We start from the raw sequence: 12,768 nt of genomic DNA, 5'->3' as shown, positions 1-12,768 counted from the left end.
AAAGAAAGAAAGAAAGAAAGAAAGAAAGAAAGAAAGAAAGAAAGAAAAAATGTTGGTTTCTCTTTCTAACCTTATCTGTTTGGTTCTGTCCCAACACGCCCTCTGTAGTAAGCTGAATACTGGCCCGCGAACCTCGGGAACCCACGTGTAAAGGCTACCTTCAACGGCAGAGACTTTGCAGACCTTATTAAAGTAAGAATCTTGCAAAGGGGAGACTGTCCTGGCTTATCAGGGTGAGCCCTAAAGCAGGCACATGCACCCTCAGAAGAGGGAGAGGCAGGCAGAGAGGAGGAGGCCAAGGAACAGGAAGGAGGGAGCCGCAGAAGCCAGCGGGGACAGGAACAGACTCTGCCACCGCCTCTAGGCAGACCGCCCTGATTTCATCCCCATATACCGGTTTCAGGCTTCTGACTCGAGACGGTGAGAGGGCTGACTTGTTGCTGCAAGGCACCCAGTCTGTGACAAGTTATTACAGCGGTCACAGGAAGCAAGGGCCCCCTCCACTCAGTCTGTGGGAAGCCACGCTCATTCCCGACGGCAGGCTTTGAGTCCTGGCATGCTGTTCTCCAGGGACAGTGAAGCCTGAAACAGCCCCTTGTCCTTCGGAGCCAGCGCGATTCCAGTCCCCTCGGAGCACTCTCTAATGGCATGTCTGCAAAGCAACGTGTCCCCCTCAGAAGCAGGGCTGACCCTGGAACGCTGTTGCGGGTTGGGAGAGACTCATGCATTCGACGAAAATCCAAGGCAATGGACATATTCCTGCACACCAGGGCCCCTGGATAGGACGTGTGAGTTTAAGGGGAGAGAAATACCTTGCCTTCCAACAAAACACAGGTAACTGGGCTCGGCGTGATCTCCGAGAGCAGAGACTGGCTCTGGGTACCGGCGGTCTTCCGGCGCACCGTGTGCGGCCCCTCTGGGCCGGCCTGCAGGGCAGCACCATTCTGCGGGGCGGGTCTGAATCCCACTCGACGTCCTGTCCCCTGGACGGGAGCCCTCTGTCTCCCAACGTGTGGACCAGCATTTCTCGAAGGGCGTCCCAAAGAACACAGGTGCCACAGACGGGAAGGAATCACTAGTCAAATATAACCTGCGTAAAACTGCCTCTGTTCTAAGCCACCATCAGCACCAGCGTGAGCGCGCGTCACCAGGAAGAGCATCAGGACGGGCTGCAGCAAGGACACCCACTAGATTCGGCTTTATCCGCACGTCCGAGGCTTGTCCGGCCACGGAGCTGTTTCACATGAACCTTTCTTCCCTACGTGCATATTACTGAAATCTTACAGTTCCCGTAAGTTGGCGTGAATTTAGGAACATCTCCGTCATTGGTTCCTTTGCCACGGACACCCAGTCTAGAGACAATGGAGCTAAAGTAGCTTGTAGGAAAAGGCGCCGATTTAACAGAATGATGAGATCAAGGCCACAGAATAAGAGCACAGAATGAAAAATCAGTGGTTTCGTAACGGAAGGGAATAAACAAGAGGGAAGAATCCATCGTTGCATCCAAAAAACCGGGAGCTAAACATGGCTGGGTTGTCCCTGCAAAGGAGCAGGAAGCCCGGCTGAGCTGCCGGACAGCCTGGGCCCCAGGGCCATGGGCAGAGTCCTCAGCAAACGCTCAGCAGCCACCAGCCACGTCTCTGCCACCCCTCAGCCACGGGGCGGTGCCCCTGCTGTCAGTCACGTGCCCACACTCCGCCTCGGAGAAGAGAACAGGCCAGGTCCATCCAGGACAAAATCTCCTCAAGTCACTACACTTGTAAAAGGAATTTCTCCCAGGTGCCACTAAACAGAAAAACCCCTGGAAACATGGTCTTCGTGGGGCCACATTTTCCTAACAGACCCTCGGGGTTCATTTAAAATGAGATTTTTGTTTTTCCTTGATTTTTGGAAATTAGGATTGCTCATTAGCTTGCTGATTGTGGCTCATGGGCCGATGCTTTTTTATTAATTACCTTTTGAGGTTTCCTTTGAGATGAGTTCCAATCAGCTTTCCATATAAATTTCAATTCCCTCTCCAGTGCAGAGCAGATAGCTAAGGCCCCTGCTCGACCATAATCCAAACAGCCAGCTGGTATCTTAGCTTCTAATATGTAGCTCTCCATATTCAAGCAAGCGTAAGACAAGACACTGGAGGTCATCCTGCCTTAAAATTGCGGGAAATTTCTCCCCAAAAGGCAATTCTAGCTTCTTTCTCATGATTTGAAGATTAATTTGCTTAATAAATGCTGTCAGGGATGTTAATGGTCATGCAGCAGGAAACAAATAGCAGGGCCACTGTAGAGCCCACAGAACATCCGTGGCCACTGTAGAGCCCACAGAACATCCATGCCCACTGTAGAGCCCACAGAACATCCGTGGCCACTGTGGAGCCCACAGAACATCCGTGGCCACTGTAGAGCCTACAGAACATCCGTGGCCACTGTAGAGCCCATAGAACATCCGTGGCCACTGTGGAGCCCACAGAACATCCGTGGCCACTGTGGAGCCCACAGAACATCCGTATCATGTAAATGTCCACTCTGTGTCCTGAAACTTTTCCAAAAACCAGCTAATCAGGTCAACCAGGGAGTCGCAGAGACTCCCTGAGTTAACAACAATGAAGACATCATAGACGGAGTAAGCTCATTTTTGTTACTTGAGGTTTAAGCAGACAAAAGATCAAACACACTGTAGACACATACCAGGCAGCCGCAGGAATCCTGCACTCGTGGCTGAGACAGGGGATCTACACGCCAGCATGAAGAATTCTTCCTAACAAACAAAGGAGAGACTCAGGATGATCTTTCAGATTACAGAGCTCGTTTATTTCCATAAACGAGAGCCGCATCAGCCCAGAGCCGCTCATGAGATAATCATCTCCTGCTGCAGAAAGCAGAGCTCTTACATTTGTTTTCACAGCTTGAGCTGCTAATCTGATGACAATGTTTTATTACAGTGACAATATTTCCACTCTATTAAATGATGCTCACTTGGTCGCTTGTACGGAATGTGCTGCCAAGGCTCCCCGGGACGTGCGCCGGGGGCCCCGGGGGCTGTCTACCTCCACAAGCACCTGCTCTCACAGCCAGCTACTCCACGCACCACGCCCACAATCACTAAGCACAAGGAGCTGGTAATTCCGCTTCGTGGCGTGACACAGCGATTTAATCAGCATTTAGAGAAAAACAGTGATTAATATTCCAGTACGAAGAAAGGCTGACAGACAGAAACAGTTAGGAAAGCACCTTGTACAGTGGCTCAAAAACCTTTCATCCCAAAGTTCCCCGGTAGCTCCCATCCTCGGAAACTCCGTTCTCTTTTTTTTACTAATGCTCATAAATCAAAAGTTGCTTTAGTAACAATTATTCCTACCTCCTCAAAACTTGGCTAAGAAGGGAGGAGACTAACATTTCCCAAGCAATGGACACAACCTGCCCGATATTTCTGCCAAAACGTCCTGCTGGCCCCACTTTGCAGAAGAGTAAGTGGAGGCTCTGAGAGATCAGGTAGCTCGTCCAAGATCACACTGAGTAGGACGGGTCTTTGGCGCCCTGAACCCATGCTCGTGGCTCTGGGGTATGCTGCTCCTATGTGAGAACACCAAAATGCAAAGTGTCCAGTCCAAAGACAAGAAACTTGCTGTGTCTATTTAAGCAGGTCAGCAAGAACCTGGCTTCTTCCAGTTTGGGATTCCAGTTGAAACAGGTCTCTTGAATGCAGGTCAGCCTGCGATTCCTCAGTCTACTGTGCTTTTTTTTTTTTTCAAGATTTTATATATTTATTAGAGACCGTGTGATAGAGAGCACGAGCAGGGGAGGGGCAGAGGGAGAAGCAGGCTCCCCGCTGAGCAGGGAGCCCGATGCGGGGCTTGATCCCAGGACCCTGGGATCCCGACCTGAGCAGAAGGCAGATGCTTAATGACTGAGCCACCCAGGCATTTTGAATCTCAGAAAGAGGGAGCTGCTCTAATAGCTCACTGACCTTGTGAGGAGAGGGCTGTGAGACACAAACTCGCCTAAAGGAAAAACAACTCTTCACGCGGGCTGTGAGGGCACCCCAGCCGGTCTGAAGGGTGAACCTGCTTCAAGCTGACGCACGCCTTGCTTGCGGACCCAAGTCCCTTGGTCTGTAGCAGAACTCACTCACCTGCCTTGAGATCTGCAGACCACTGGCCTTGAGACTGAAGGACCAGACTTTCCCAGAAGGCAAGCCCTGACTGCATTCGAGAACATCTGCCGGATGCCAGCAAGTCTGTTCCGGGTCCTGTGGACAAATCACTGACGGCCTGGGCACCTGCTTGCAAGCCATTGAACCGGTTCTGAGTTCAGAACCGGTACTCGGTCCAGTAACAGGGCCACCCACCCAGTCCCCTGAGCTGAGCACTGCTCTTTCTAGAAAACCCAGAGTCAGGGATGCAGCAAGAGCAGAGCCGGGTTTAGTAACTTGCCCACGACACACAGCAAAGACACGGTAGAGCTGAGATGTGGGCTCAGGCAGCCGGTCCCTGAATCCAGGTTCTCTGCCCCTTCACCACCATGGCTGACCTGCACACTATGCTTTCAGTGCTTGACCTCATCATCTGTCTGGACAGTCCCCTCCGAGGGAATGTGTCACCAGCTCTTCCTAGCTGCGAGGACCCAACCTCAGGAACGCTGGGAGTCAGAGTCCACCAAGATGATTTGATTCCTCATACTGCCACAGATTGTCGAATGATGGAAATGACCTTACACCTCTCCCCACCTGGCTTTCACAGTTCAGTGGAAATATAAAATCTGCTTCCTTCCACTCTTGTTCTCTATAAAGCATTAACGAGAATGGGTGGGGAAAGGGACCATCTTATCTTGGAGATGGAGGGGAAAGTGTCACCAGATCACGAACCTTGTACAATGAAACTAAATATTTAAAGCTACCAGTCGGGCTTCCAAAAATTGGCAACTTTAAGCACATTTTTAAAATTTAAATTACACATCATGTATTATGATGAGAAAACTTGTGTTTTAGGTCAGGCTTATGCCACAATCGATTTTTTTTTTTTTTTTTTGGAGCTCTTTATTGCCTTCCATACAAAAAGAGGTAAAAGTCAGGAATTCATCACGTCTGAGGCTCAGAGGATCGCAATGGAAAAATAACCCATAAGCAGAATCCAACTTAGTATCTTAAAATGTTTCCTCTAATTTAATAATTAAGTGATTGGTCAAGTCTGCCAGGAAAGGAAAATGCAGATATCCCTGAATTCAAGACTAGTTTTCACTTACAGAAGGAAACTTACTTGTCCTAAGGAAAACCTTTTGCTTCCATCTGGGACCTTAGCAAAGCAAACCTTATTTTTTGTCACATGGGCAGAAATTATTAATATAAGTATTCACAGTGATGGCTCCAGGGCAATCTGCCCCAAAATATGCTACTGTGGCATATTGATTATTTTCAATTAAATTTACAGAGGAAAGAGCTGATAGAGGCCAGACACTCTGACCCTTTGTCTTGAAAGTAGGAGAAAAGTCTCCCTGTGGAAGGTACCTTCTCTTCTTATCTGGAGAATACTGTATAAACAAACCATGCTACTTCTTTACTAACTGCCTACCCTAAGCCCAAACCTCTTTGTTTTGTAGATTCTTTACAAATGTATCGTTTCTTTGTCTAAAAGGTGTCAGAGCTGCCTGCTTTGGTCACTTCTGGAGCTCCCATACATACTAATTACATTTGTTTTTCTCCTGTTCATCTGTTTTATGTCGATTTAATTATTAGACCAGCCAAAGAACCTAGAAAGGAAGAAAGGAAAAGCCTTCAGCCCCTAAAATAGCATTCTTGCGTGAGGCAGCCCCCCACCCCCACCTTTTGTCATGGTGACCTAGACAAATGGGCAGGAAAGGTTACAAAATAGGAATGGTTAAGAATAGCCCGGTGATGGGTATTAAGGAGGGCACGTACTGCATGGTGCACTGGGTGTTATATGAAAACAATGGATCGTGGATCACCACATCAAAAACTAATGATGTATGGTGACTAACATAACATAATAAAATTTAATAAATAAATAAATAAATAAAAGAATAGACCCGGTGGATTTCACAAAGAGAAAGGAGAAAACCAAAACAACAGATTCAGGAAGGAAAAGAAAGGCTGAAGAGTAAACCGAAGAGGGTGAGCTAGCTGCAGGGGGTGCTGAGGGAGGGGGCGCTGAGCCTGGGGAGGGGTGGGGATGGGGAGCCATCCTGAGTGCCTGGAAAGGAACTGAAATTCTAAATATGTTCTGCCGTCCTTAGCACTGAATCTGTTTTCCCCTCCGGAGAGATTTGATAAAGAAATGTCCTTTGGGGGCACCTGAGTGGCTCAGTCGACTACGCATCTTGCCTTCGGCTCAGGTCATGATCCCAGGGTCCTGGTATCCAGTCTTGCATTGGGCTCCCCGCTCAGGGGGAAGCCTGCTTCTCCCTCTCCCACTCCCCCTGCTTGTGTTCCCTCTCTCTCTGTCAAATAAATAAATAAAATCTTAAAAAAAAAATGTCCTTTTATCTGCCAGCCACTGACAGGTGGGGCCAGCCCCGCTCCCCACGGGCCCTGGGCTACATGTCGGTTTCTCCAAGCCGGTTTTATATCCTGCCCGGTTCAGTAGAGGGGCGGGATAAAAAGGTATCGCCACAAAAGCTCCTGCCTAGTAAACGAAATTACTTTGTTTTTCAGCATCTGACTACAGTGAGGCAACGTAATTAATTTCTTATAATTCTTCCTTACTGAGCCCCCTAATAGTTATTTGCTCCCGAGCTAATTGCCAACATGACGAATGCACAGGATGTGTCCTCGCAGATTAGAAAAACCTACTGCCAATATTGCTTTATTGTCTGGATTTTTATATTTATGACTCCAAAACGTACACTCTGGTACTTAATACATCATTGTGGTTTTATCACTTTTCCCACGTGCTCTTCCCAGAACTATAAATTCCCGAAGCAGGGCCAGATCGGGCATCAATCCTGGTTCCTACCACAGCACTGTATTTCTAGTAGATCCTCAATAAATAACAGTCAAGCAAACTTAGAAAATTGTTTATGAAGAAAGGCAGGCTTTCACGAGTTTCATTAAAAAGTCATCTCGATGTTATCATTTTCAAATCTTAGAAGAAAAAAATCTGCAAAGTAATTCACCTCCAAACGGATGAAACATTTTAAGTCTCCTTAGTTAAAAAAAATAGTCTTTTCATATGTACAAGTGTTCCCTAGACGTTAGTAAGTTAATACACATTTCAGGGCACCTCGGTGGCTCAGTTGTTAAGCGTCTGCCTTCGGCTCAGGTCATGATCCCGGGGTCCTGGGATCGAGTCCCACATCGGGCTCCTTGCTCGGCGGAGAGCCTGCTTCTCCCTCTGCCTGCCACTCCCCCTGCTTGTACTCTCACTCTCTCTCTCTAGCAAATAAATTAAAAAAAAATCTTTAGGGCACCTGGGTGGCTCAGTTGGTTAAGCAACTGCCTTCGGCTCAGGTCATGATCCCAGGGTCCTGGGATCGAGTCCCACATCGGGCTCCCTCCTCGAGGGGAAGCCTGCTTCTCCCTCTCCCACTCCCCCTGCTTGTGTTCCTGCTCTCGCTGTCTCTGTCAAATAAATAAATAAAATCATTAAAAAAAAAAAATACACATTTCATATTTACTTGCTACTTTATGTTTTTTACCTTTGGGTTTTATTAAACAAATTGAATGCTGTTTCTTTCTTTTTTTTTTTTTTGCTATAATATAAAGCCTGTGTTTGTGCTTACCAAGGAACAGAAGGGGCAACTAGGTAACCTACTCCTTAGGCTAATGTTACATCATGTCATTCAAACTTGCAAGGGGGAGGGGCGCCAGGGTGGCTCGCTGGGTTGATCCAACCACTCTTGATTTCCGCTCAGGTTAGGATCTCAGGGTCATGGGATGGAGCCCCGAATGGGCTCTGCGCTCACCACAGTCCCTCTCCCTCTACTCCTCCTCCCCCATCTCTAAAATAAATAATTAAAATCTTCAAAAAAATAAAATAAAATAAACTTGCCGCGGGAAAGACCAGTCAGGCAGGGAGATGGTTCTCGGGGTCTGCGGGGTTGTGGTTGGAGTGCGCCCTCTGGCAAAGGCAACCGATACTTACAGGTCTGGGTTTAAATCAGCACAGAGCGGATCCTGATCTCCAAACTTCCGCAAAAGCACGTGGGCGAGCTCCTGGCCCACGCTGCCGCTGCCGCTGCTGCTTATCGATAGGAAGACAAAAGAAATAAGGCGGCCGTGTTAGGTCCTCGCCGGCAGAGATCACAGGACAGCACGCCCTACCTGAGCCGATCCAGGCAAATGATCCTTAGATCCGTGATCGCAGATAACGCTGTTGAGTTAGCATAGTAAAGCCAAACCAGCAATAAGATTAAGCATTTTCTCAAAAGCACAGGATTGCCTTCACAGACATGCATTGTTACATACTGATGTTCACAGTACATTATTGTTCTCATCTTTTCATTTCTTCTTATTATGATATTGCCATTTTGGCATCTTGGCATAGTTCTATTGAATTGTAAAGGCTGCATAATATTTCATCACATTAATATATTAAAATCTATTTTAAAAATTCTCTTAATGTTGGAACTCTGGTTTGGTTCGAATATTCTATTAGCTAGCTCTGCAATAGAACTTTGTATTTTTCTGCTTTTTTTGTTTCTATGTGTGAGCTATATGGAACAACCCCTTTCTTGGTAAGACGTCCTCAGCACAGAATCCTGTGCGTGCTTTAGGTATATACCGAATTATAATATTTATTTTAGTGGCACAAACGTCAGAAGTCAGGTAACAGTTCAGGCAGCACTGCTGAGAAACCAAGGCCACCAATATTTAATTTCCTTACTGAAGACACCACCAGCGATAAGACACACTGTTCCTCTAACAGGGGGGAGGTGTGGAAACAAACTATACTACATCTTATACATGGGTTGTGAGAGACACCTTGACTTGAGAAAATGGAGAGGAAAAGATCATTTAAACCTGTCTAAATCGGACTGAGTGGGAGTGGCCTCATTTGAAGTAATTAAAACTCTGAATTACTGTATTTCCAAAAGAAAATAGGTTTATTACTTTCTAGAACTTACACCGAGTCATTTACAAAATGCTTTTGAATAGACATGGTTGGGAACACTTATCCCCAAGATAAACAAAAATGATGTATTATTAGCATGATAAATTACTTATATGTAAACGGTGGCTTCAAATCTCTTTGGAAAGCAGCAGCACGTAAATTAACAAATGCACGCAAAGATTTATTTTAAAGAACTTAAAACTGTAGCTTCCCTTAAGAAATGCAAGACCCTCAATGGAATGTTCAATCACGGCTTCTTCTGATTTGCTTATGGGCAGTGAGACGCTGATTCCCAAATACCGTTCTGAACTGCTACCGGCAATCAATATAGGGGGGGTCGAGGTGGTCAGGCTTACTGCACCCTCACGTCCCGTAAGCACCAGTAAGAGCCCGAAATGAGAAGGAACTTCAGTATTTTCCACTGTGCAGCCCTCTACCCAGATAGGATCTGACAAAGATTTCAAATTTTCCTAATCCCCTCAGTGAGCCTCTAACGTACCCATCTGGTGTTTTCTCTCCTCCACATTTACCAGCGGCTCCTCGTTACCTTCCTCGTTACCTATGCGCCTTGAAAATGGAAACTAAGAACCCCCACACTCCTCAGGCCTTGCCATCGCTGGGCAAATGCTGCCCAACACTCTCTCCCAGAAGGCTGCACCGCACCCCACCCCCCCCCCGCCCCGCCCCACCCCCCCCCGCCCCCGCCCAGCCCGCCCCGCCCCACCTGGCCCCGCCCAGCCCCGCCCAGTCCCACTAAAACGCCTTCTGATTGGGCAGCTCCTCCTGCAGCTTCCCCAGAAGTGCGTCCCCTTTCCCCGTACTGGGCTGTGAATCATCTGCCGCATTTGAGCTCTGAGTTCCTTCTCCTGTGAGCCCTCCTCTGCCTCCTCTCTCTTCTCTCCTGTTTCTGCCCAGTGGCCCCGAGGACATCTCCACGGGCTTTGAACTGAGTGCCTCTCATCAGGGAGCGGAAACAACCCAGGCGAGAAAGGACACCAGGCTTGGACGGCAGTTGGAACACAGTAGATTCTCAAAAATGATTCGTGGAACAAACTGTGATCTTAGGATTGTGCTGAAATCATAGACCTAATCCTTCATCACTACCCAGATATTTGACCTCCTTAAATGTGGTCTTCCTTGACCTCTTAACTTTCAGAGAAGGAATAATTTTAATGGAAAAGAAAGACCAACTCATTACCCCAAATTAGTTCTGTATTTCTGCTGAGGACAACTCTTTTCAGCGCCGTAACTGTGCATAAGCTCAGGATACAAACACTGCTGTAACATCCAACACAAAGTCATTACTTAATAGGAAACCGCCATCTTCCCCACTGCCTAAGATACAACAAAGGTTTCAAAGTATTCAGGTGGCTTACAGCTGGCCTAATAGGATTCCCTACAGCTCTGGACAGAAAGGCACAGTGATGAAGCACGCAGATATTTACAACAAAGTAGTGTCTCCTAAGTAGGCGGTGTGACCTCTGCATAAACAGCCTCCCAGTTTCTGACAAATGAGAAAACACTTTTACAAGGAAAGGGACATATTTTCCACTGAAATGTTGCCCATAAAAAGAAAACATTATTTGTGGCATCTGTAGAAGTACTCCGGATTGCTCTCTTTTGACCCATTAATCTAAGAACAAATATGAAAGTTTAAAATACTCTTTTTTCTGAAAAACATATTGATCTATAAAGTGCTTTACTTGGAATAATTACTAATGCAAGTTTAAAAGTTATGGTTTGCTTTCTACTAGAGTTTTGCTCAGGTCTAGAGGTCTCTGTTTAAAAAAAAAAAAAAAAAAGGACTGGCTTTAAATTGTCCCTGTTGTCTGAAGATTCAAATGCTTGTTCCTAAAGCTATTGCTTTGTGCCTGTCTTCAAATTCTCGGCTATATTTTAAAGTGCTGTTAGAACCACGTGAAATCTGTCGTTATCAGACTCTAAGAAGTGAAAATTAGTGCTTAATCCTGATTCCAGAGGCAGTTCCTAAACGGGATACTGTTTCTCTGTCCATGTTACTCACAAAATTTACTGTGCATCCGAATGACTCAGGGGGCTTGTTGGAACAGATGTGTATTCCTAAACACCACCCCAAAGGGGCTTCCTGTTGTTAATAAGAGCCCCCTGGACTGAAATCCAAAGATCTGTTGAGAAAAAGATTAAAAAACAAAAACAAACAAAAAAGATCCAACGCTAAAAACAAAGAAGAAATCCTACAAGATTACAGACAGAAAACCTTATCTATGGAGGAAGGCAAACAAGGCGAACCAGACTCTATGCCTGGTAGCTGCAAGGGGCGGGGCGCTACCCACCATCTACTGATAACTGAAAAGGACAGCATCCAGAGATGCCGATTTCAAACCAAGGTATCTTTCACAGAGCAGGGCAGAAAGAACGGTATTTGCGGATCCGCAGGACTCCCAAGTGAACCAGGGTGGACCACATGAGAGATTGAGGTCACTAAGGAGAACAGGGAATGTGTGTCCCTGTCCTCCTTAAAACCTTGTGCATTATCTCCTAAAATAGAAGATTCACATACTCTGTGCAAGTGATCAGAAATTACATTTCTCGGACTACCCATGAGAAGCTCTTCTATATGTATAACTGGAGACATTTATTAGAATATTCTAGAATGTTCATGCAGCATTGTTCACAATCACAAAAACAAAACTGGAAGGAGCTCCTAATGTCCATCATAAAGAGAGAAGATTCATAAATTGTGGTATGTTCCTACAGTGGACTAGTGTCCAATATTCAAAACAAGCAATATGCAGAAACATGCAACAATACAGAAGAATCAGTGATGCACTCTGAAGTGAACAAGCTCATTCTCAGGTGCATGGTATTCTTTTGCACACTTCACAACAGATAAAGAATTGGAATATGTTTAGAACCAAGGCAGAGGGATGGGATAATGGTGTATGGAATATAAGTACAGTCCAAGCCTTTGCAGGCTTCAGAGAGATGCTCATTACATAATTAAATCCAAGTAAGCAAACAGAGGAAATCTGGCTCTGTGTGGCCAGTTCAACATATTAAAAGCTCTGAGAACTTTACAGAAAAGGAACGTGTTTAACTTTGTCTTGCAGCTCAATCAATCCCAACAGGAAGATGGAATCTCTTTAGCGACACTCAGGATGGATACCCAAAGGAACAGTGTTCCATGAAACAACCATTTAAGAGATGCCATTGTAAACTAAACCCGATTAGATCACTGCCCACATTTCACAGCCTCTTAACAACCCCCTTCATTGTGCTTGCAGGATAAGGTCTCTGCTTGGAATGCCTTCCAGCACCTGCCAGAAAACATACAGACTTTTGCTGGATTACCTTGTTACTCTTCACATCGACTCACACTCCTTCCTCTATCTGGAGAAACATTGTCTCCTACCTGCCTGGGGAGCACCAAGCTATCATTGAGGAGACTCGGTTCAGGTGCAGTAGCCTTTCAAGGGCTTTCCTGGACACCCCCAGATGGAGCACCCCACCCCGTCCACTTTGGCACAACCCCACACTGTGTATCTATGCCTATCATAGCACTTACAAGACTTCCTTGGCCATCTGTTTGTAGGGTTATCTCTCAGCTCAACTGTGAGCTTTCTGAGGGTAGCACTGTGTCTTTGTGTATGTTCCTGGAATGACAATTAGATCCAGAAACCCTGACCGTACTTCCACCTTGCTCCCACGAGCTGGTGTCAACCGAGAAA

At 46.3% G+C, this 12,768-nt stretch overlaps 1 protein-coding gene across 1 annotated transcript in view; it reads right to left on the bottom strand.

The window, feature by feature from the left end:
- The window catches only part of ABCA13 (ATP binding cassette subfamily A member 13), a 386,205-nt gene that overhangs the window by 143,402 nt on the left and 230,035 nt on the right, over positions 1-12,768 (bottom strand). The window contains exons 44-45 of the mRNA XM_044920208.1: positions 8,093-8,188; positions 2,685-2,754 (exon numbers count right to left, since the gene is read on the bottom strand). Of these exons, the coding sequence (XP_044776143.1) occupies positions 2,685-2,754; positions 8,093-8,188 (166 nt within the window). The remainder of the gene's footprint in view (positions 1-2,684; positions 2,755-8,092; positions 8,189-12,768) is intronic.

This window comes from Neomonachus schauinslandi, chromosome 12 (assembly GCF_002201575.2).
Source record: "Neomonachus schauinslandi chromosome 12, ASM220157v2, whole genome shotgun sequence".
NCBI classification, from domain to species: Eukaryota; Metazoa; Chordata; class Mammalia; order Carnivora; family Phocidae; genus Neomonachus; species Neomonachus schauinslandi.
The sequence above is the reverse complement of the archived record's forward strand: the minus strand, read 5'-3'. Positions and strand labels throughout refer to the sequence as shown.